The 25,029-nt window shown below is 44.1% G+C and overlaps 3 protein-coding genes across 5 annotated transcripts; 1 reads left to right on the top strand and 2 right to left on the bottom strand.

The window, feature by feature from the left end:
• Positions 1-302: 302 nt before the first annotated feature.
• bcat2 (branched chain amino-acid transaminase 2, mitochondrial) lies at positions 303-10,320 on the bottom strand. 3 transcript variants are annotated; one of them, XM_069165341.1, is made up of 11 exons: positions 10,018-10,320; positions 8,546-8,617; positions 7,999-8,199; positions 6,712-6,822; positions 6,268-6,387; positions 5,972-6,135; positions 4,092-4,234; positions 3,051-3,136; positions 2,282-2,422; positions 1,846-1,920; positions 303-1,561 (listed from the first exon to the last, which is right to left on the bottom strand). In XM_069165341.1, the coding sequence occupies exons 1-11, from the start codon at positions 10,033-10,035 to the stop codon at positions 1,520-1,522; spliced, it is 1,173 nt and encodes a 390-aa protein (XP_069021442.1). In that variant the 5' UTR covers positions 10,036-10,320; the 3' UTR covers positions 303-1,519. The 3 variants fall into 3 exon arrangements, with proteins under 3 accessions (XP_069021442.1, XP_069021441.1, XP_069021443.1); XM_069165340.1 differs by lacking the exon at positions 10,018-10,320 and having other exon boundaries at positions 8,546-9,996; XM_069165342.1 differs by lacking the exons at positions 303-1,561; positions 1,846-1,920; positions 10,018-10,320 and adding an exon at positions 1,928-2,178 and having other exon boundaries at positions 8,546-9,999.
• An 83-nt stretch (positions 10,321-10,403) lies between these two features.
• Positions 10,404-15,452, bottom strand: hsd17b14 (hydroxysteroid (17-beta) dehydrogenase 14). The gene is made up of 9 exons (XM_069165343.1): positions 15,115-15,452; positions 14,973-15,011; positions 14,745-14,842; positions 13,976-14,042; positions 13,754-13,845; positions 12,990-13,094; positions 12,835-12,902; positions 11,832-11,928; positions 10,404-10,976 (listed from the first exon to the last, which is right to left on the bottom strand). Exons 1-9 carry the CDS (start codon positions 15,194-15,196, stop codon positions 10,830-10,832), a joined length of 795 nt encoding a protein of 264 aa, XP_069021444.1. The 5' UTR covers positions 15,197-15,452; the 3' UTR covers positions 10,404-10,829.
• A 2,873-nt stretch (positions 15,453-18,325) lies between these two features.
• On the top strand, positions 18,326-22,889 carry LOC138207748 (potassium voltage-gated channel subfamily A member 7-like; the record flags this gene model as incomplete). Its single annotated transcript, XM_069165226.1, has 2 exons — positions 18,326-18,994; positions 20,967-22,889. Coding segments are annotated over 2 exons (1,584 nt in total), but the record flags the coding sequence as incomplete, so codon positions are not given.
• Positions 22,890-25,029: the final 2,140 nt, after the last annotated feature.

Below are 25,029 nucleotides of genomic sequence, written 5' to 3'. Positions count from 1 at the left end.
TAAACCTAAAATAAATCGCAAATAACAAGAGACAGAACCATTGACGTTCATTAAAGGAGAATATATTTAACACAATTTCTACTCAATATTGGGGGAATACAACTTGAATACAACTTAAGTATCCATGGCAACATTGTGCTTCCTGTTTCCTGTAAAAGTGTACATTTGTCCACACAAGTGTTATTCTTTAAAGTACTTTATTAAAGCTAATTACATTGAATTAATTCAATAGAAAATCACATTCCTTGATTATTTTCTTGTTGCATTTTTTTTTATTATATAGAAATAATTTGAACAGAGGCTTATTGAACTCAAATCACGTTTATTGTAAAAACAACAGCTGAGTAAAAGTAACGGGACATAAAAAACAAAAACAAAAAAACTAAAAACTGACATGACTGAAGTATCAGCTCTGATCCTCTAGTGCACAAACTGGAAGAAGAACACAATCAGCAGCAAGAAGATCCACAGAAGAACGAGGTCAGGCACTTTAGACAGGGGGTGTGTGTGTGTGTGTGGGGGGGTGTCCAGCGAGTGTGTGTGTGTGTGTGTGTGTGTGTGTGTGTGTGTGTGCATTCAAAGACAAGAGAAACGACAGCGAGTGAAGGAAGACGAGAAGACACACCGGAACACTTTGGAAGACAGTCGGCCAGATTTCACGTCAACACGAGGAAAAAAACAATAATTTCAAAAGCCTCTAAAAAATAACGACATGGTCTATTCGTCTCTATACATGATTACGAGTGCAGCGCTAACTGACGGCATGTAACAGTCTTTTAGGCCTCCTGTCGTCCCACCGCTTGTGCGTGCCGAAGTTTTAACTTAATTTTTTTGTTTTTTGTTTTGTTTCCATGCCGTCGTATTCATCGCAAAAAAAAAAAAACATCACGTGAAAATAAAAACCCGCCCGTGTTTCCTCTCTCGAGTACACGAGGTCAGTGCAAACTGCGGTGTCGGAAGTGACGTGGCCCCATGAACGCTACGAGCAGACGGTCGCTACGGTAACAAGCAAAAAAAAAAAATGCTTTCCTACTCACGTAACAGTTAGAGAGTGTTTTTTTTTATTTTATTTTTTTTCATGGGCCGGGGTTAATTTTTCTTTTTTGTTGTTGTTGTTTTTTTTTTTGTTAGTGAGAAAAAAAACACAGAGGCCGAACTGGCTAAAGTGAAAAGTTTCATCTACTCCACCTGAAAACGTGCGTTTGTGCCCTCTAGTGGCGACGAAGGTGAATATTTGTGCGGTGCAGCAGACGATGCTGCCGCCGGCCGTTGTGATTTTTTTTGTTGTTGTTTTTTTGATTTGGCTGCTTGATATTTTGCATATTGTTGTTCATATTGCCTTCGAAAGCAAAACTTATTATTACGTTCACACCACCAAACGTTTTTTTTTAATTGTTCACAGAGAAGAGGGGGGGGGAGGGACGGGGGGCTGCTGGTCATCCAAACTGGAATTATGGGACTAACTGTTGATATAGCCGGCGTGTGCAATTAAAAAAAAACAAACAAAAAAAACAGCGATTTACACGACCAGCGGCGCCCATTTGCTCTGCTTGCGTCCGTACTGGAAGAAGAGAAGAAGAATCCATCAGCGAGCAGGAAATGTGGAAGTCAAAAGTTAAATCTGCATGATGAAAAGTTTTTCCAATAAAATAATCATCTGCTTTATAAAGTCACGTTAAGTCAAATTCTATTGACGCAGCAAATACTGTCACAGAGAAATAATTATTAATGAAGCAGAAAAGTCTCCAGTTTGTGTTTTGTACGATATAAGAGAACGTAAACTTGATATTTTTGGGGAATTCAGATTGTGTCCATTGTGGAGGGTTAAAGGCCGAAGACGCTCACCTGAATATCAGTGAGCTCGGCGTGGAACCTCTTTGCCAGGTCCGGACCGTTCTGCATGGTCGGGATCTGGAACGTCTGACACGCAAACACGGACGTTAGCCGACGCTTCAGATCATTTCTTAAACGTCCAGGCAGAGATAAAACTTCGTCGGAGTAGCTGGAGGGATTTTATTTAATAGATTCCAGCAGATTTCTAAGCAAATTTATTTATAAAGCACTTGATTCTGCTTTTTTTGAAGAGAAGTCAAAATACAGTAACGCAGTGTTCATCCAGCAGGGGGCGGTCACGAGTGCGCCGTGGCTGTTTGACAACGATCTTCAATCTGTAAGGAACTTTAATGGAAGTTGATGTCTTGAGTGACACAGAACGGCAACATGAAATATTCCACACATCAAAAATCCCCCCAGAAACAAGCAGAAGAAGTTGAGTTCCTACCTCTCCTCTGTAGAGGAGGCTGCCGACAGGACAGACGACGCAGGCCGTCCCGGCTCCGAACACCTCCAGAACTCTGCCGGCCTTCACGGCCCCGAGCAGCTCCGCCATGGCCACCGACCGCTCCGTCACTTTAAACTCTCCCTGACGAGTCAAAGCATGAACACGGCACATTAAAAACAACAACAGAGGTTGAGCGAAGTGATCTGAAAGCGGAGTCAAATGGTCAAAGAGAAAAAAAAAATTTAAAAAACATTTCAAATCCAAAGTGAGATGAAGATAACAGGAAGCACACAAAAGAAAAAGTAGGAGCAGGAAATAAAAACGTGAGAATAAATAGGTTGAATGATTTTTGTCAACGAGGTGAAAACGGGTGATGTCATCTAAGTGCAAAAAAAAAGAAAAAAAAAAAAAAAGATGAGAGGATCAAAGTAACCGTGTTTTTGCTTGTTTCTGATTGAGTTGATTGTGTGTCAGATTTACAGCGGAGGTTGTCATCAATCCTACTTTAAAAAAAAAAATAAATAAATCATGACATTGTACATAAATATAAATACAGAAGAAATATAGCTGCACTTAATTTTTCCTTTCAGAGTCTGGATGTGACCGACGGAGGTTTGAACCGTCACTGGACTCGCGTCTCGTGTTCACAATATGTAACTCGGGGTTATTTTCTGGAGCTACAATCTACAGACGTCCGAACCAAAATGGACCCGGATGTATGAACCGGTGATGACTCTCTACGGCGAGGGTGGACGGGTGCTGGTCTCACCCAGTCCCGGGCCAGGTCCAGCAGAGACTGCCTGGTGACTCCCGGCAGGATGATGCCGTCCAGAGGAGGCGTCACCAGCTCTCTCTCTGCACACACAACAAACACGGTACAATAACTCACCAAATCCATCACTTGTTTCATTCTTTGCACTGTAGTTTTATAATAATTTGATATGATTCTATTTTTATTGTATATATTGTGCATTTTTACATTTCTTATATTTAATATTTTTTACTACCTCTTTTTTTTATTGTTATTTTTTATTGCTTTGCCCTGTAGCTGCATATGCTGCCGTAGCGAAAACAATTCCCCCTTGTGGGATTAATAAAGTATCCATCCATCCATCCATCCATCCATCTAATATCCATCCATCCATCCATCCATCCATCCATCTAATATCCATCCATCCATCTAAAATCTATCTATCCATCCATCCATCCATCATCCATCCATCCATCTAATATCCATCCATCCATCCATCTAAAATCTATCTATCCATCCATCTAATATCCATCCATCTAAAATCTATCTATCCATCCATCCATCTAATATCCATCCATCCATCCATCCATCTAAAATCTATCCATCCATCCATCCATCTAAAATCTATCTATCCATCCATCCATCCATCTAATATCCATCCATCCATCCATCCATCTAAAATCTATCTATCCATCCATCCATCCATCTAATATCCATCCATCCATCCATCCATCTAAAATCTATCTATCCATCAATCTATCCATCCATCTAAAATCCATCCATCTAAAATCTATCTATCCATCAATCTATCCATCCATCTAAAATCCATCCATCTAAAATCTATCTATCCATACATCCAAAATCTATCCATCCATCCATCCATCATCCATCCATCCATCTAATATCCATCCATCCATCCATCTAAAATCTATCTATCCATCCATCCATCTAATATCCATCCATCTAAAATCTATCTATCCATCCATCCATCTAATATCCATCCATCCATCCATCCATCCGAGTATCTGTAAGAAGCCCAGTAAGGGGAATCAGACGGACCTCCTTCTGCGTTGGTCCAGTAGATGAAGAGGTTCATGGTGCCGACCTCGGTGATCTCCTCCTGCTCTCCGTACAACCACAGGACCTGCTGGCAGCCGCGCTTCACCGCCTCGTTCTGCACCGCTATTGTCGGGCCGTAGTTCCTGCAGAGGAACGGACCTCGTGAACACTTTCATCTCATTTCGTCATCCATCCAAGATGCCGACGACACTTGTCGTGCTTCGTTTAAGACAAACTACTAAATGAATAACAGAAAGTGGACGAAAACAAGACTTTCTTCTTTGATTTCAAACATCTCCTGCTACTAAAAGATTCCTCGTCTTTTCTTCCCGATGACGGCCTGCAACCAACCGAAGGCGGCGCTACCTAAAAATAAGATTTTAAAATGCAAAAAAACCAAAAAAACACAATAAATCTCATCTGCTGTGTCTGCAGCATTTCTATGACCTCTGAGGATTTAGTGTGGTTTTTAAGGCCCAAATTTCGGTTAGAAATTTGAGATTTTCCTAAATATAGCACTAATTATGAGACATACAGGTTTGTGCTGAGGAGGAAGAATCCTGTTAAATAAATAAATGTCACCAGATTGAACAAAGAGGTTTCTGTCACCGGTCGATCACCAAACTTCCTCGTACGAATGAAACGCCTTTCTGACGGAAACCTGAGACTTCTGCCAAGAAATGTGCAGCGATACGGAAGATCTGACAAAGAACGACACATCGAGACGTCAGCGACGGGTTTTTCTGATGTTTCGCAACATTCCTGCTGCGTCACATGGTCCCCGAGAGAGAGAACAAGCTCCGCCTCCTTCAGGTGTTCTAGCGTTGAACAGTTTGACTTCAACACACGAGACGATTACAGGAAAAGAAACGAACACACGGAGGATAATTAGGTTTTGTTTTTTTTGCACGTTTCAATTTCATAACTTTTTTTTTCAGTCCGTCCTGAATAAATTAGAGAATGTGATGATTTAAAAAAAACACAAAAAACACGAAAGAGTTTATTTTCAAGCGTACAAAGTCTTTCACCGTGTGTGTCCGAGTCCCTGACGGGAATCCAAAATTGTTTTGTTACGTGCTAAAATTCGATTTCTTAAGCAAATTGCGTCTCGGTTCTTTTCACCAATAATCGGCATCGGTGTTCGCCACGGTCGAACCGAAACAACCAGCTAAACGAGGCCGAAAGGCTCCATGTTTACACCGAATGTTGAAAACAGCTCCTTAAAAGAGGGGAAGCGCTCCAACGTCTTCCTCAGCTGATATTGCTTTTTTTTTTTTTTTTTTTTTTTGTCTGTCCGACACGTCAAACTTTCATAACGCTGCAGTCTGGAGCTCCGCTCAGGGCCCGAGGGGAGGTGGGGAGGTGTGTGTGTGTGTGTGTGTGTGTGTGTGTGTGTGTGTGTGTGTGTGTGTGTGTGTGTGTGTGTGTGTGTGTGTGTGTGTGTGTGTGTGTGTGTTATGTAAGGTCAGGTGGTCATGTGGAAGCTGTGATTACAGTGTGGAATGAGAGCAGATTACAGATCTGAGAGGCGGCCGAACTTTAACGACGTGTTACTTTTTTAGTTTTGAACATCTCGGATTACATTTTTTCGGTTTAATTGATGTACTCGAGTTTCAGAATAATAATCCTGAAAAACAGAAATCTCTTTTTTAAACCGGCATTCGTCTCCACGCGAAGCGCGACACACAAGGAGGAGGAATTCATAGAAACCATTTTACGGTGCCCACACTTCTTTTTTTTAAATACCAATTTCATTTAAAAAAAAATAAATAAATCAGTGCGATATCATCTGATATCTTTATCGTCGTATCTCGTTTCCGGCTGACATTACGTGACAAGACGTCGAGGAGGAGGCGGACGACCCCTCCGTGAACTCTCACCCTCCCATCTTGTAGGCCCCGACGCCTCCTTTCCACGCTCTGACGAACGACGGGTCCGCCAGCAGGGACACCGGGTTGAAGGACCCGGTGGCGAAGTAAGGTCCCACGGGGCCGACGATGACGAAGATCATGCACTTTCCCGGACGGGAAACGCCGAGGGACGGCTGGGGGGAGGAGGGACGGGGCGGAGGGAGAGGGAGGAGGGAGGAGGGAGGAGAAGCAGCGACACCGCCGGTGAGCTCGGCTGAGGAGAGACGCGGGTCGAGACGGTTCGGTTCGGTTCGGCTTCGACTCACCTCGATTCCTATGAAGGTGGGTCGGATGTAGAGGCTGGCGTCCTGCGAGTAGGGAACCCACTCCTGGTCCACCTCCACCAGCGTCCTGATGCACTCCAGCAGCTCGCCTTTATCGAACAGCTGCACGGGGAACAAAAGGCAAAAGACGGAACCACGTGGTGATAATAACGATGTATTCTGGAGCGACACGCGACCCGGGAAGTTGGAACCGATTTAACGAGCTTTCGGGGTCATAAATGGGCCAAACGCCGCAAAGAGCTTTATAAAACACAAAAACAGGATTTCGTAATCACATTTTCATCCCGCGTTATTTTATGGTCCGGAAAATACGGACTTCACGTCAGAAAGCTTGGAGGGGGAGAGCCTGCAATGCGTTCGATTGGTTCTGAGGCGCTCTCCGCCGAACGCCGGGTGGAACCGGTCCGCGCAGAGGTTTGGACTCACGGGAAGGCAGCTCCTGTCGGCGCTCCGGTGCATCCTCTCCATGTTCAGCATGGGTCTGAACAGACGGATGCGGTCGTCGACTCCTCGGAACGCCTTCATGCCTTCGAACAGCTGCGGAGACACACGGACGCTTTATCTCGTCACTCCTCCACGACAGCAGGAAAACTGGAGGAGCGTCTCCTCCGCCCCGATTTCATCTCATGATCTTTTTTTTTTTTTTTTTTTTTCTTTTCCTTTGGACGGTCAAACGTCGCCACGTTTCCCTGCAACTAAGCAGTTGAAGAGCGTTCTGGCCAAAGTGTGGTCGGTTTACAACCAAAGGAGAAGATTCATTCGCTCGTGATCAACTTTTAATCTTCCTGAGTTTAGAATTGTGAAGATGCACTTGTAGTTTTTGTCGTTGACGGTTGTGTGTAAAAGTCTGTAGTGCTGCTGTCATCAGTCAGTCAGTCAGGAGGAGCTGCTGCATCCAGTAACGACATCATCATCATCATCACCATCATCATAATCATTCTCATCATCACCATCATAATCATCATTCTCATCCTCATCACCACCATCATCATCATCATCATCATCACCATCATCATCATCACCCTCATCACCATCATAATCATCATTCTCATCCTCATCACCACCATCATCATCATCATCACCATCATCATCATCACCCTCATCACCATCATCATAATCATTCTCATCATCACCATCATAATCATCATTCTCATCCTCATCACCACCATCATCATCATCATCATCATCACCCTCATCACCATCATAATCATCATTCTCATCCTCATCACCACCATCATCATCATCATCATCATCACCACCATCATCATCATCACCCTCATCACCATCATCATAATCATTCTCATCATCACCATCATAATCATCATTCTCATCCTCATCACCACCATCATCATCATCATCATCATCACCATCATCATCATCACCCTCATCACCATCATCATAATCATTCTCATCATCACCATCATAATCATCATTCTCATCCTCATCACCACCATCATCATCATCATCATCATCACCATCATCATCATCACCCTCATCACCATCATCATAATCATTCTCATCATCACCATCATAATCATCATTCTCATCCTCATCATCACCATCATCATCATCACCATCATCATCACCACCCTCATCACCATCATCATATTCTCATCCTCATCACCACCATCATCATCATCATCATCACCACCATCATCATCCTCCTCACCATCACCCTCCTCCTCCTCCTCCTCCTCTTCCTCCTCCTCTCACCTCGATGGAGTAGTGCAGGACGGAGCTGGCCGGGTGCAGCGACAGGTTCTGGAAAGGTTTGATCTGCGGCGCCTCCCAGCCGTCCCGCTCCGACCAGCCGATGGACAGCATGTGGTCGGAGAAGTGTTTCCCGAACACCAGCGTGGAGGGTTCGGGCTTCGGCTTGCACGCCGTGTTGCGTTCGATGGTGAGGTCCGCCGCCTGGCCGGGGGGGGGGGAGTGTGGAGACGAGGTGGGAGAGAAAAAAAAAGAAAAAAGGAGGAGGACGAGAGCAGAGCAGGTGACGAGTACAGTGATTTGTTTTTGACAAGAGCATGCTTTAAAAAAAAAAAAAAAAAAAAAAAAAGGGAGAATTGGAGTTCAATTAGACTGAATTAAATAATTACAACAGGAAGACAGGTGGAGAAAGACAAAAGGGAGGAGAGAAACTTTTAAACATGAGGCAAAGTCCAAAGTTACTTCCTGGTTTCCACACAGTCACGTCCAGACAAGAAGCGCCGAGACGTGCTGACGTGACTCTTAAAGCGTTCATGTTTTCCTTGTTTACCTTGAAGGAGCTGGCGGACCGCAGAGAGCCGAAGCAAAAAGGGAGGGCCTGAGAAAGTCGTCCATGGAGTGCCTGTAAGAGAAGCACAGTGGGGTTTTTTAAGCCCCACCAATCCCAACAGACTCTGAAGATATACCTCCCTTTAGGGTGACAATAATTTGACATTGTGTCTGCAGCTGCTCTGTAAATAGAGGCAAAGTGAAGGGACGAGTTTGTTGTTGAGGGGGACAAAAGGCTCCAAAATAAGAGCGCAACACGGCAGGAACTGGAAAAAGAGCAGAAACATCCGTGATCCCCGTTAAGACTGGATTTCTCAGGTGTTGGCGCTCAGCCCGACTTCGTGCTGGCAGGTCACGCGAGGTGACTCTGCTCTTTCCGTGTTAGTAAAAGCGGTTGTACTTTTTCCTCTTAATTAATATTTTAATCTTTCATAGCCGAGTTTTGATTGTGCTCCTGGTTCTGTCATATGCTCATCTGCACATGATGCAACCAGCGCTTGGCTGTGGTCCACAGAGTATTAGAATTACCTCTGAAGCAATTCCCACGAAAAGCTGCCCAACGGCTCGGCTTGCAGGCCCATGTGTGCACTTTGGTGAACGGATAATGCAAGTTCTTCCCCTTATTGCACCCATGAGCGCGTGCAACAACATGTACTTACACTTGTGACATGCATGTGTAAATCTCATGAACAAGAGCTTAGTCTGCTTTTCTTTTTCTTTTAAATTTTGGACACGGTTTGGAAATAAAGCCAAATTAAAGAAGAAGAAATCAGGATTCATGGTTAACATGTGATCCAGCAGCCACGTAGCAAACTTCCAAGAATTACAAACGCATGCACCAATGGGAAAACAGGCTTATAATACACCCATACACACAGCATATGGTGCCCCACGCCGAACTCCCATTGAAAAATCGTACAATTTAAAAGAACCTGTGTACCGCGTAGCCATAGAAACACTCATGACTGGTACAAAGTCAGTGGCAAGTATTTTTCACTTCGGCGTAAAAAATAATCTACCAAAATCACATGTTAGATTAACATTTGTTTACCGACCCCCATCCAGAAAAACCCGTGGAAGTTGGTAAACCGTGTCCAGTATAAAACATTAAATTACATAAATACTGATGCAAAAGTTTTGGATTTGAAGTGAGCCGAATTTTCTGCCAACCCTTTTAGATTTAGAGTCAGCTTTCAGTTTTGTTTTTGGATTTGAACGTTTTTGCCAAAAAGCTAAACATCTTTAATCTCCATGTTTCTGAGTTAGGGTCGGCTCGATGCCCTTCCACACTGGATTGTTTTTGGCGAGCCTCGGTGCTGGCGACTCCCGGCGACTCCTGTCGCGTGACCCGGTCAATATTTGGCACTTGTTATCGCTTTTGCTCGTTGTCGGCCGACTTATCGATTATTCGGGTGAATCATTTACCCAGACAGTCGGTGCAGACTGGTAATAAACATCGGTCATTGAACTCACCGTCCGGAGCGCTGCCATCTCCGCTACGTAACGCTGAAAAACGAAGATTATGTGTTCGTGTGGAAACAAACACTCAAAAGTCAACTTGAGTTCCGCTTTGAAATACGAGGAACCGGCTCAGCTGAGTTGAGGCCACAAACCTTTGGTACAATAAAATACCCGTCTGGATTTATAATTTTACCACTTGACGTTGCTAATTTATAATCTTTTTTTTTTTTAAACTGTGTGTGACTGCTTTGTAAATAATTATGTAATTCCGGGTTAATAAGTAAAAAAATATATATATTTTTTTAAATAAATAAAAAGACCGAGACTAATCGCTACTGGGACACAAATATGTAGCAGATGAAAAAAAAAAAATCAATCAAATAAAAACAACGTCCTGGTTAAAGTGAGCGTTTTTTTGTGTGTTTTTTTTTATCAATCAGTACAGTCTCATTGAAGGAAGTCAAGGGGGCGTGACAAAAAAACGAGCATCTGATTGGCGGAGGAGAGGAGCGGTTATTCTAGGTCAAAGAGCTTGATGCTGATTGGTCGAGCGGTGGGGAGGGGTGCAGTTCGTGTTATACAAGCTCATCCTGATCCCAAAACATTTAAAAGCTTTTAAAAATTTACACCTCGAGCAGCCGATGTGCACAACTACATGAATGAAATCATATTTGATTTTTTTTGAGGAGTAAAACAACCTCCCCGGGTTTAAAACCGTGTTCATTTTCAGTCACGGAAAACCAGCACAACGGGGGTGGGGGGGTTATCGTCTGAATTAACCACGTGCATGTGTTAAACCAGCTGGCGGTGGCGGTCGAAGAGAGTCAGGAGGGGATCTGACACTTGAAGCCGTAGTCGAGTTCGGCTCCTCCGCTCAGCAGCAGGTCGATCCCGGTGCAGAAAGTGGCCTCGGCAGCCAGAAACAAGGCGGCCAGCCCGCACTCGGCCTCGGTCCCCATACGACCCATCAGCTGTTGGGAGAGGAGGAAAGCCCGTCAACGGTGCATTTTTTTGTGGTTGCACCGGGCGACTTCCTGCTGTCTATGGGTGTTTTGTTTTTTTTTTGTTTTTTTTAACACTCCTGCAGCTGTTGCCACGGTTACTGCTGCTGCTTAAAAGACAGCTTGGCTCTTTAGATATCTGACTAGTTGTTTTTTTCTTTACACAAGTGTTCACACAACAACAAAAAAACCCTGCAAACTAAAAACAAACAAAAAAAAGTCCTATTGTAACGGCTTAATAATGAGTTTCACATCCTCCATCACTCTTATTTGAATACAGAACAAGTAAAACCAGAATGTTCTGGCGCCGCCCCGCTTTGTGAATCACTAGAAACAATAACAGGCACTGGGCTGAGACAGGGATTGTGTTCTGATCTTCCACTAATGAATAATTAAGCGTCACTGAAGAGCTCTCGTTTGGATGGTAGGAAAAAAAAAAAAAAAAAAAAAAAAACCTCTGAAGCTGCAGCCTCATAATGATTCAGTGACACTCCTCTGGTTCTGGTTCTGATCCAGTTCAGTTGCTACATCTGCTGAGCAAAAAAAAAAAAAAAAAAAAACTCTGAAGCTGCAGCCTCATAATGATTCAGTGACACTCCTCTGGTTCTGGTTCTGATCCAGTTCAGTTGCTACATCTGCTGAGTAAAAAAACAAAACAAAAAAAAAAAAAAACCTGAGAGTTTTGAGACTTTTCACACTTTCTTAAGGATTTAAAAGGTTTTTCACTTCCAGCTTCACGACTCTCTCTTTGCAGTTTCCAAAGTTTTCCCGGAGTCGTCCCCGGAAAACTGTCTGTGACCTCCTGGAGATCCGTCTGGAACCCACCTGAGCATTTTCCCCCGTTTTAATGGCCTCTGCAGCGTCTGGCGTCTGACGGGCGAGCTCCTCCCACAGAGGGGTCAACACGTTACCCGGAGAGATGCTGCAACAGATGTCACACACGTGTTCAGGGTTTATAATAATAACTCGGAGAGGAGAGCTGCAAATGTTCAAATCGTTTTCCTGTCGGAGACCGAAGCCGAAAAGTGATCGAAAATAATAATCTAATAATCAAAAGTCAGAATCAGTTTTGAGAATGGCCAAAAAAAAAAAAAAATGTTGATAACAGCCTCGTATCGGAAATGATTTTTTAATTTAACTCTTGTTCCAGTTTGTGAAACTCTTGAGATGTAATTTCAGGCTTTGTTGTTGTGAGAGTTTCAAACAGGTGTTTCCGCTCCAAACTTCACAGACGGTTTAATTTAAAGACGTCAAATGATCCGATATCAGACAAAAGTAGATTAAAGTCAGAATAATAAATACAGATGAATGGAGCAGAACGCATGTGATTTTGCCTATTAATCATCTCATCACTTTTCAGATTGATGAGTTCACTCCCACCTGTTCACTCTCACCTGTTCACTCTCACCTGCTCACTCCCACCTGTTCACTCCCACCTGTTCACTCCCACCTGTTCACTCTCACCTGCTCACTCCCACCTGCTCACTCCCACCTGTTCACTCCCACCTGTTCACTCTCACCTGCTCACTCCCACCTGTTCACTCTCACCTGTTCACTCCCACCTGCTCACTCCCACCTGTTCACTCCCACCTGTTCACTCTCACCTGCTCACTCCCACCTGTTCACTCCCACCTGTTCACTCTCACCTGTTCACTCTCACCTGCTCACTCCCATCTGTTCACTCCCACCTGTTCACTCCCATCTGTTCACTCCCACCTGTTCACTCTCATCTGTTCACTCCCACCTGTTCACTCCCATCTGTTCACTCCCACCTGTTCACTCCCACCTGTTCACTCTCACCAGTTCACAATCACCAGTTCACTCTCACCAGTTCACCCTCACTCCGTAGCGACTCTCATCCACAGCCATTGCCTTCGTCATGGAGATGATCGCCCCCTTGTGGAGAAAACATCGCATTACAGGAGTCTTCCCTTCTGACCGGCTGACATTCAGGAAGTGGAGAAGCTTCCGACATGAGCTCACCTTGGTGGCCACGTACGGCGCAGCATCTTTCTGACCGATGGTTCCCACGAGACTCGAGACGTTCACGATGTTTCCGCGACGCTGCCGCAGATACGGTAACGCACACTGCGGAGAGAGTGACACCTCCTCGTCATGCAAAGATCCTCTATACGTACAGTAGGTGTCTATGGGCAAAAGAGGAGGTCTATGGAAACAAAACAAAAAAAAGGCCGTAATAGTTCTAATAATGATCAATAAGATAATAGTGAATATTTGATGTTGTTGAATTCAAAATATTAGAATATTTGGCTGAAAATCTCTAAAAATCTGAATTTGAGGTTTGAATTGTTTTAAACTCTAATTTAGTGTCTTTGATTTTCAGTTTCTATCAATTTAAGGAAATGACTCAAACCTGAAAATGACTGATTGAATTAAACTTATTTCAAAAGAGGTTTTTCAGTATTAGACACTCGATCTGTCATCTGATATTTGTGCAAACTAATTATTAGTTAGTAGCTTGTTTCATTGAAATTGCACGACTTGAAAATGTTGAATGAGATCAGATCCCATCGTTTCAGTTAGATGTGAAATATTTCAATGTATTATAAATTCAGAGGTGTTTAAATGTCTTTTGTTGCGTTGCTCTTGTTTCCCGTCATCTCGGCTGTCCCGGTGAAATCACCCCGATTTGCTTTTTAACACTCAGGATCCTTCCAGCGTTTCTTTGTTTCCATAGAAGTCAGCATTTACCAGAGAGAGTTATCGTGATGTTTTTTTTTTTTTACTTTAGAGGCGGAGAAGTAGCTGACGAGGTTGAGGTTGAGCAGGTCTCTGAACTCCTCTGCTGTGGTGGCGTCGGTGGGTTTGTGAGGAGGGTCTGAGGAGAAGATTTGAAAAAGAAAAAACCCAACTAAAAACAACAACAACAACAAGGAAGAGAAACAAAGCATCAGAAGAGTCCCGGTGACGTCTGGAGGGATCAAAAAGGAAGAAGGAGCGAAACTCACGCCAGCCGGCGTTGTTGATCAGGCAGTCGATGTGTCCGTGACGCTGCGCGGTGACGTCGATCAGCCTCTGTGGAGGAAACCGTCAGAAACAGGAAGTAACTCACAGAAATGGAGTCAAAGCGTCCAGACTGAACGCAAAACTCTTTCAGTTGGAACAAATACGGAGTCAAAAACAAACCAACAAACAAAACATGATAAAAAAATTTTAAAAAATTAAAAAAGCCTGACGGTTCACAAACATAGTGCGGTTTGCAAATAACAAAATGTAAACAAATAAACAATAACATCAGGATTAAGAAACAAAACAAAAAATATCCTTACAAGGACAGACACGTTGGAGGAAATAGCCCTTTAAAATGTCCCAGCCAATCACAAAGACTCATTGTTTCAACAGTTCTGATTGGTCCGAGGTTGCTTAGGTGGGCGGGGAGGAGAGTTACAGGAAGTACGTTTGAGAAAATGTGATAAAGAAATTATAAGTGAGTTCACCAACAAATATGAAAGATGTTTTGACTGTGAGACTGTTTCAAAATACAAAGTTGAAATTTATAAAGAAACTTGGATTTTGGTGGAAAAAAAAAAAAAAGTCTGACTGACTGACGCTCATCATTCCAACACTATTGTACTTTTTGATGGTTCTTTTAATAAATACACATTTAAGAGATCAAGCCAATTTAGAAAGATATCAATACATTTCTTGCACAGCTTATTAAATGTTTTTTTAATAATTTTTTTAAATATAAATCTATGCAGACCAGTTTCTCTGTACCTTGATGTCTTCCTCCTTGGAGATGTCACACCTGACAAATTTGCACGAGCCTGGTCCTGCTTTGTTAAGCTCCACCTCCAGAGCTTCACCTTCTGCCCCTGCGGGTAGACGTGTATAATCACGGTTAAATACACTGAATACCGCTTGTAGACACAGACTAAAAGGACAAATATGACTTTTTAGGTTGGAGTCGAACTGACTGATAAAGAAGCAAACATAAAAACTCACCTCCTCTTGCACAAAACACCACTTTGGCACCGTTTTCCACTACAAAATAAATAAATAAAAGACGCAAAACGTGGTTAAGTGCGCCACATCGTGCTCCACTCCCAAAACAAGCCCGCAGAATAAATGAGGATAATTACCGTACCAAACACTCTCACTATGCCTCTGCCGATGCCTTTGGATCCTCCGGTGACCACAGTGACTTTGTTGTGGTAACGGAGCGACATGATGATAAAAATGTGGTCGCAAAACCCCGCAAAGCTGCGCAGCCGTCAAAAGCCGCAGCGTCAAATGCGCTGTTTTTAAAAAAAATTTTTTTTTTGCAGCTCAGGGGGTCTCCTCCACTTCAGCCCAGTGATCAGCTGACTGTCCTCGCAGTTTGTTTGTGAGGTTCAAAGTTCCACAAAATCATGGGGTTTGCTCTGCTGCCTTCAGGTGCCGAGGCGATGATTGGAAATCACAAAACTCCCTCGAAAACTAACGATAAAGTTGTAGGAATTGCAAAGTATTTCTGCTCCTGTGATTGGTGCTCCCCGTAGCACCTCGCAGCTTCCGTAGACAGACACTTGTAACTCAGTCTTGTAACATGCCATGTTTCCCACTGTTACAATACTGCTAAGTCAGCAATGTTCAGGTGACACCTGCTTCAGTGGAAGAAAACAACTGAAGGAAATCTGCAGCATTTGGTGGAAAGTAACTCAGGATATTTACTCCAGTAGCTGCTTGAATACATCACGAGGTGCTTTATTGGAGTATTTCCTTCTGATGCCACTTTACTGCTCTGCATTTCAAAAGGAAATTTATTTAACAGCTTTATAGTCTTTGGATGAAGATTCCATAGAAGCTTTTAAAATCCAACACATTGTTAAAGATGAAACCGCTGGTTTTACAACCGCTTTGTCTTCTAACACCTCACAAAAACCAGCGTAGCCGAGGTCACATTTCAGATCTAAATGAGGATTTTTTTTTTTTTCTTTTTCCTGTCTAAACTTCTCGCCCGGTTTCATTTCAACAAATGTTCAAATGATCCAAAAATTTTAGAAAAAGTCCAGAAAGTGAAAACAGATCTGTGGATCAGAAGAATTTAGTTTTGTTTTTGTTTTTTCCCTCCCAGTGATCATCTCACATTTGTCTGCTGTCTCTGGATAGAAAAAACTAACCTCACACTGATGCTTCACTATTAATAATCTAATGATGTCATATAATGAGATATCAGTCACAGGCACCAAACCAAGAGTTTTACTTTCATATTTTAACCACATTTTGCTGCTAATTCTTCTGTACTTTTCCTTGTAATGTATTTCTGGTACTTTTATTAAGTAAAGGCTCGAAACACTTCCTCCACTACTTGAAATCTGACCTTTTGCACACAACAGCTAACCTGATTTATGCCACTAATCTGCTTTCGTTCAATTTTATAGCCTAAAAACAGTCCAGAATCTCAAATATTTGATCTCCATTTTACATTCCAGAACTTATTGTATTTGTAAATCCTCAAATTTTATGATTATTTTGAGGGTTACATGAAAATATGACAGATCTTTGTTGTGGTCTCAGACTTTTGGACTCCACTGCACATAAAAAAAATATAATCAGTGTCCAATTTCTTCCTCATTACGATGCAGTTTATGGGACTGAAAATCCAACAGCTGCAGTTTACTTGAATTATTTCAGGGCGATGTTTGCAAATGGTCAAAAAAAAGACTTGAATATGAACACTGTTAAATTTGTGGATAATTCTGCAGAAACCACGGAAAAAAAAACAAAGATCTGATTTAAAGCGAAGCGACGGAAGCACTTAGAGGGAAAGAATGAATGCTGAGCACATGTCTGTGGTTTCATCCCAGAGAGTCAAATCATGATAATAACCCCCCCCCCCCCCCACATACACACACACACCACCACCACCACCACCACCACCACCCTTTTTTTTTCTCACATAATGGTTTTGCCCGTTGCAACACAAGGGTGCTGTGTGATGTGTGCAAAACATGTACAGTATGTCTAGGAAAGAGTGGGGTTAGGAGGTTGACATTTTGAAGGGGGGGGGGCAGGTAGGGGAGAGAGGGCTGGGGGGGGGGGCTCTTGGAGTAAGAAGAGGGTGGAAGATTGAATTTCTGCCCCGCAGCATTCCCGGGATCGGACTGAGCGTGAGAGAGAGAGCAGGGGTGCAAAGGAAGACCGTGAACAACCTACAAACAAGCTGAACTATCTACCCCCCCCCCCCCCACACACACACACACACCACCAGCACCACCAGCAACACCAACACCACCACCACTCACCTCCCGAACGTGACCCGTGAAGACGGGACAGTTGGGAGAGTTGGTTTCGGACATGGTGATGAGGGAGCAGATGCACACACTGCTGCAGACGGAGGGAAGGGTCGGCCCGGAGGTGGAGGCACAGCCGGAGAGACATGGTCAGGTGCTGTGATTAGTTTGGATCGGCGGGGCGGACAGGTGAGAGGAGGAAGAGGAGGAGGAGGAGGAGGAGAAGGAGGAGGAGAAAGAAGAGGAGGAGGAGGAGAAGGAGGAGGAGGTGGTGACTGCATGTGTGGAGGTTTTGTGCATGAAAAGTGGGCACGATGTGATTTACAGTGAAATATAGAAGAACACGAGGCAGAAAGATAAAAATATCAACTAATGAAAGCTGAAATACAGATTCTGACTTTTTTTTATTGGTTTGATCTCAGAGGAACCTGCGGTCAGACTGTGATATGTGTGCAGTTTATTACGTTTATTAAGACGCAGTTTAATCCAACAGTCCTGCAGTACCACCTCACTTCATGAAGGTTGTGATGTTCAGTTTTTGGAGAATTAAAAGGTTTTTTTTGTCATTCAGCAAATACTTATTATTAATACATGTTATGGACAAATGGTGGAAAAACCGCACAGATGAATCAACGCCTCTAAAAAAACACAAAAAAAACTGGAACATCAAAAGCTGTAAAAAGTCCAGGGTTAAATTTAGGACAGTTGAATTAGATGGCATTAAGTGTTCCTAATAAACTGGCAACTGAGTGAATATTCATCATGTAAATGTAAATAATTAGGATGCTGTGTAACTGGTTGGTGGATTATTTGGATAAATTGAACAAAAATAAGACAATTTCTGATATAATAGTGAGTAATATTGCTTGAATAATTTATTTCTACGAGCATAAAAAGTGATTTTATGATTTTCTTACTTTTATAATCTCCATCTACTAACGATTTCCGGTTCCGTTGTTTCTGAATTGAGGGTTTGACTTTGATTTCTTTCCTCCAGAAAAACAGACAACAAAAACAAAGTCAGAGAGACAAAAATCCCACGGTTGAGAAATGGATAGTGAAGACAAGACGGGAGGTGTGGATGGAGGAGGTGGAGGAGGTGGAGGAGGTGGAGGAGGAGAGCAGGTGGAGGACAAAGCCAAAGCCGAGGAGGTCAGTGATGAAGACAAGCAGTTCAAAGACAAGCACAACAAGCTGGAGAAGGAGCTGAAGGTGGCGGGCCGCCGGCCGTGTCCGTGGAGGAGCGGCTGGGCGCTGTCCGAACGTCTGGCCATCAACGTGTCGGGGATGCGTTACGAGACGCACCTCCGCACCCTGGCCCAGTTCCCCGACTCCCTGCTGGGCGACGCCCGCCGACGCCTGCGCTACTTCGACCCGCTGCGCAACGAGCTCTTCCTGGACCGGAACCGCGTCTGCTTCGACGCCATCCTCTACTTCTACCAGTCGGGCGGGAGGCTGCGGAGGCCCGCCAACGTCCCCCTGGACATGTTCCTGGAGGAGCTGCGCTTCTACGAGCTCGGGGAGGAGATCATCGACCGCTTCAAGGCGGACGAAGGCTTCCCGAAGGTAGAGGAGAGGCCTTTGCCCGCCAAAAAGTGGCAGCAGAGCATCTGGATGCTGTTTGAGTACCCGGAGTCGTCCGGCGCAGCCCGCGTCATCGCCGTCATCAGCGTCATGGTCATCGTGATCTCCATCCTCATCTTCTGCCTGGAGACGATGCCCGAGTTCAAAAACGAGAAGGAGCGCAGGGAGGTGAGGACGGAGATGTCAGTGGAGATGGTTTTAAACAATCAGGGGAGGAGAGGGAGGAGGAGGAGGAGGAGGCCACTGACAGGGAACTGAGGTTAGCACTGCAGGAGAGTGATGAGGTGAATGTAGGAGGACAACAACGCCGACAGGTGTCACCTCGCTCGACCAGTTCTTACAGCACCGAGGGAAGACGTCTTTGTTGCCTCTGTCTCCGCTCACTAAAACAAAGCAGGCTGAGCAGAAAGAAGGTTTAGAATCAACACAAGGAAAGATAAAGCAAAGGGAAGGAACGACGGGAACGGTGAGACCGCTGGCGAGGAAACAGGAGAGCGGGTTGGACGGAGGTCCACGAAAACACGCCGTGGACGCTTGCCAGAACCAACGAGGGCTTTCAGACCAACTGGGGTTCTTCAAAAAAAGTAGTGAGAGGGTGAGACGAGGTGGAGGAGCGAGTGTGAAAGGGAAGGAGAGGAGACGAGCCGGTCTCAGGTTACCCCCGCGGAGATCTAAAGGGTTATATATAGAGGAGAGACGGCCCTCAGAGCGTCAACACATAAACCGACGGCCGTATTAATAAACGCTGTGACTCATCGGCTGCACGCTGAAAACGGCCTGGAAACGACGGCGGCGGATCAGCTTTTCTGATGACGGGCCGCAAAATTAAATTAGAGCCCGCGCGGCGCTCCTGTAGCCGGGAGACCGGCCGTGGTTCTGGGGGAGCAGATTCGCGTTCCCAATCACCGGTGGCGCCGCTCCATCGCCGCCCTATATGCGGAGAGATGCGCTCACGTGATCGGACAACCCGACACTTTTGGACCTCGAACCCTTCGCGTGTCCAAGGCGGTCCGTCACCCAGCGGAATCTGTCTGGTCAGGCTTGGATGCGTCTCGTTGGTTTTATGTGACACCTGAGTCCGGAACAAAGTGGTGGACGGACCCTGCGGGCCAACACCGACTTTTTTTTTTTTTTTTTTTTTTTTTTAAACAGGAAGAAGCAAATCTCGAGAGATCCTGAAATCCAAACGGCTAGACGGAATAACCCGAGAGCGGTTTGGGTGAACTGAGCCTTTAGAAACAAAATCCACCTCTTCAGAGCAGTCGAGTGAACTCGAGACATAAAAACAGAGTTTATTGGGTCCAGACAGCTAAAAACAAATAAAATCTAATACGAGAGTCCGACGATAAATCCTCCTCTCGTGTTTCTTAAGATATTTTTCACCCTTTTGGAGGATGTAGTTCCTTTTATTTTGGTCATCGCTCTTCGAAATAACAAAATAATAAATAAAAATAATGTAAAAAAATGGCTCTCCGACACTGAACATGATCACCTGGCAGGACTGTTGCAGTAGTTTTAGCCAGACGTTCCTAATTAACTGGAGAGCGAGTGTATAAATACATCGCGCGAAGGACAATATGTGCTGCAGAGTAACTTTATCTAACTTGTTAAAAGACACTAATGCCCGGTTATGTCAAACCTGCGCCGACTTCTCGGAAAAAAAGAGCCTCAAGCAGCCGCGTTAAACGAAGTGTCGAATGCCCCGCAAAACACAAGCCGAGAGTCACGTGACCTTGGTGTTTATAAATACAGAGAAAATGATTTCTAGAAAAGTCTGGGAGAGGAAATACAAAAAAAAGAAAAAGAAAATGAAGCTGTGGGAGTGAAAATGGAGAGGAGAGACATTTCAAGATCTCATGGTGTCCTCATACTTCAAATGTGCTGAGGACAAACTTTCAGGATAATGGCCCCCCCCCCCCCACCGGTCCCCCCTCCTCCTCCTGTTTACTGCTTCCTTGTATTGTTTACAGTAATCATCGTCTCCATGGAGCTGTTTACTATCGCCCTACCTTTCTCCTATATTTACTCTCTCCAACTGCTGGTTGATGGGCAGCAGAAGAAAGTAAATAAGTCGCATCGGTCGGTCGATCGTTCGTTTAATCTCTGAATAACTTCTCCTCCTTCCTCCTTTGATTGACAGCAATTCACCGCCATCCCTCATCCCACCCGACCCAACGACACCATCCTGGTCTCGCCCGGCTTCACCCCCTTCCAGGACCCCTTCTTCATCGTGGAGACCATCTGCATCTGCTGGTTCTCCTTCGAGCTCGTCATGCGCTTCATCTCGGCTCCCAACAAGGTGCACTTCTTCAAGGACATCATGAACATCATCGACTTCTTCGCCATCCTGCCGTTCTTTGTCACGGTGGGCACGGAGCTGGTCAAGGACAAAGGCTCGCAGCCCTCCATGTCGCTGGCCCTCATCAGGATCATCCGGCTGGTGAGGGTCTTCCGGATCTTCAAGCTGTCGCGTCACTCCAAAGGCCTGCAGATCCTCGGCCAGACGCTGAAGGCCAGCCTGCGGGAGCTCGCCCTGCTCATCTTCTTCCTTTTCATCGGCGTCATCATCTTCTCCAGCGCCGTCTACTTCGCCGAGGTGGACAGTCCCGGCACGTACTTCACCAGCATACCCGAGGCCTTCTGGTGGGCGGTGGTGTCCATGACGACGGTGGGCTACGGGGACATGTGCCCGGGGACCGTCGGGGGGAAGCTGGTGGGCTCCATGTGCGCCATCGCCGGCGTGCTCACCATCTCGCTGCCGGTGCCCGTCATCGTGTCCAACTTCAGCTACTTCTACCACCGGGGGATGGAGTGCGAGGACACCAGGGAGTACCACCACGTCGCCACCGCGGTCTGGGAGAAGGACGATGAAGAGGAGGAGGAGGACGAGGAGGAGGACCGGATGGAGGAAGCGGCCGAGTACACGGGGGACTACGCGCCCCCGAGCAGGAGCGCCAACGGGACTCTGCTGGCCGGGTTCGGCGCCGGACAGGAAGCGGGCGACCAGCGGGCGATAAACTTCTACCTGAAAGAGCCTCTGGTCACTCAGGTGTGACCGGCCGCGGGAAAACCCGTTTTTTTTTTTTTTTTTTTTTTTTTTTAGATTTACGCTGGAACACGCGAAGAAGAGGAGAGAGACACAAGACGCCGAGAGGAGGAACGTATCCACGATGTTTGTGCCTCTCGCGTCCATGGATTATACACGTGGTCGTATTTGACTTAAAAGTTAAACAGTAAGCGTGTGTTCCTACGAATGAGTAAACAGAAACTAATCTCACGTCACATTTCGAAAATATTCCACCTGCTGCACAAAATAAATCACATTTTTAACTAACTTTCCTGTTTCCTGAAGCAAAAATATATGAGTCACATGTTTGCATCGAAAGTTGACATCGATAATAAATCTGGGAAATTCTCTGAAAGAAAATCGTCTTTAAAACTAAGTAAATATCGACTCGTTATATATTAATTATTGGAAACAGTATATTCATATATGACATGTAGACTTGTATGCTTACATGAAGATAATTTGAACCTTTCTTTTTATGTTGGTTACGCAATACTTCATCAATGGACCCTTTTGATGGAAGACATTTTGATTTGTCATTTTAAGGAAACAAAGGTGTTTTTAAAAAAAATTAAAATCAGGACCTCCCCTCAAGGCAAGTTTCTTTTTTGCCAGAAATTTGCCGACGTGTAAAATAAGTGACGTGACGCAAATAAATAGATGTTTGGCTGAATAAACTCGGGCAGCTGATGGAAGATGTTTCTAATACATGAAACATCAAACAGAGACTTTTTTTTTGTTTGATTTTGACTAGTTTGTAATTTGAATGTAAAAAAAAATAAAAAAAATAAATCCAAAATCCCCAGAGGATGAACCCCGGAGTTTGTTCCGGTAGTCGTGCAGCAGATCGCTCATCGTCCGGCAGCGGTGCAGACAGAGTTCATGTCGCTGGTCCGCGGCCAGCTGGTGTGAAACAGATCCCGCTCAGCGGGTCTCGGGTCAGCACGCGGCATCGCTCAGAGGCTGTGACATTTCTGTCCCAGTGGGAGGAAGGAGGGGGAGGTGAGGGAGGAGGGGGAGGGGGGGGGGTTGCTACTGTGAACATCTTTCCTTCTTGCACTATAAAGGGCAGAAAATTTGAAGAAGAACAACAACAACAACAAAAACCTTGAAAAGAAAACGCTGTCCATTCAATCAGGGCAGTGACGTCACACTTCAGCCAGCTGTTTGCCTCCCAGCTGATTACATATCAAATCACATTCACGTCAGATGTGTAACGCAGCCTTCTGTCACCTCCCTGGTATTCTGATAATCCTCCGTTCGGGCCGTTTGCTTCCACATCTCGCTCCTCCAGCCCAGTTTTGATCGATGATTTAAAGGTTTATTTTTCACACATGCAAAGTAATATGTGTAGTGAGGGTTTTATTAAAGAAAAAAAAAAAAAAACCTGAGGAAAAATACAAGAAATATAGACATTAAATAATTATTTTAACTGAATTATAATGTTCACGTACGTGTTTAGTAGTAAAATCCGAGATGTGCAGAAATCTTTGTGCCACATGCAGCTATTTGTTTGTTTGATTCTTTGATGTTTGACTATTTATAGTGAGACGATACAGAAATGTGAACGTAGAGAAAGTTACTTGTCAATAAGGATCAGTTATACAGAACATTTACGTCAGTGTGATAAAGTCTTTAAAATTTCAAGTGTTCCCCCAATAACTTAAACATGTTTTTTTCTCAACATCAGGGCCTGTACTAGTATAATTATGAATGTATTTTATTTATTTATTATAGCCATTTTTTTGTCCAAAATATCCGTGTTTGGAATAAACAGACAAGTGGGTTATTTTATTTGGTGATTTTTAAAACATGTTTTGTAGCATGTGAATTATTGTTACTATGAGTGTAAGCGAACTGTGGCAGGTGAGGACATTTTTTTTTTAAGTCCAAAGGAAGTGAATTCCTAAATAGGGAAAAAAGTTGTTTTTTTTTCCCATTAAAAGTGTATTTCAGGATTCTTTAAAAGAAACTTTTTAAAAATCGGTTTTGACTGCGTGATGTCGTGTGACCTGCATTTATTCTCCATGTACATGTGTACGTCTTTCTTTACTTAATAAAGGTCCTATTTTATCACCACGTGACTGCAGCTCTCCTGCACTTCGTGTTTTAGCCTCTAGATGTCACACTGAGTTCTGAAACAGCAGCTCTGCTCAAACCGGGTCGTCCGTCTCACTGTCTGTGCATCAGATTTATGACATCAGAGACTTTCGGAGAGCCTGAACGCATCATCTGTCATCTTGAAATGATTCTGCTGATTGGGGCCATATGACCCAGATGACTTACATTATATTGTTTTTTTTTTTCCCACGTTATCCGAACAAAAGGGATGAGATTGAGTTTCTGGGTCAGAAAGGTCGGCCGGTTGTATTATCTAACCGTCAAACCATTTATCTTCATCACGTATGAAACATTCTGTTTAACAACTGAGCTCAATGAAAGTTTCACTTGTGCTCTCCAAAGCCTCCAACTGAACTATTAAATCAATAACATAATTAACTTACAGTTGAAACAATCAATCTTTTACAAAAAGTCGCGACGCTGTGTCAAACGTAAATATAAACAGAATGCGATGATTTGCATTGAAAAAAGACCAAAGACGAAAGCAAAAATGGGACAGCGTCTTACTTTCAAAACTCCTCAGTTCCCAGACATTTACAGTGTTGTTAAAAGAGGTGATGCAGCACGGTGGTAAACACGACCTGGCACAACGTTTTACAGACGTCTCGCTGGCGTTAAATTCAAAATAAACAGATATTTGTTTTATAAAACAATAAAATTTCTCAGTTTTAACATTTGATATGTTGTCTTTGGTCTATTCAACCATTCATAGAAATTTCAGCCTCCAATCTTTGTTGTTTGGAAATGATAACGGAGATAAGACTGGAGAATCTGTTCAGGCTGTGAAGAAATCAGAGAAGGTTTTGGAGCAGATCAAGAACACACACACACACACACACACACACACACACACACACACACACACACACACACACACACACACACACACACACACACTCCTTGCAGCAGTGATTAAATTCCTGACCTGCCTCAGATGGTTTGATATCTCTAGTATCTTAGTGCCTCCTTCCACTGAACGCCATCAGTCAATCATCACAAATGTTGATTTCACATA

The sequence above is a fragment of the Embiotoca jacksoni genome, unplaced genomic scaffold (genome assembly GCF_022577435.1).
Source record: "Embiotoca jacksoni isolate LCO1_2020_lvr unplaced genomic scaffold, fEmbJac1.0.p SCAF_34, whole genome shotgun sequence".
Taxonomy (NCBI): Eukaryota; Metazoa; Chordata; class Actinopteri; family Embiotocidae; genus Embiotoca; species Embiotoca jacksoni.
Note: the sequence above shows the minus strand (reverse complement) of the source record. Positions and strands in the feature narration are given on the sequence as shown.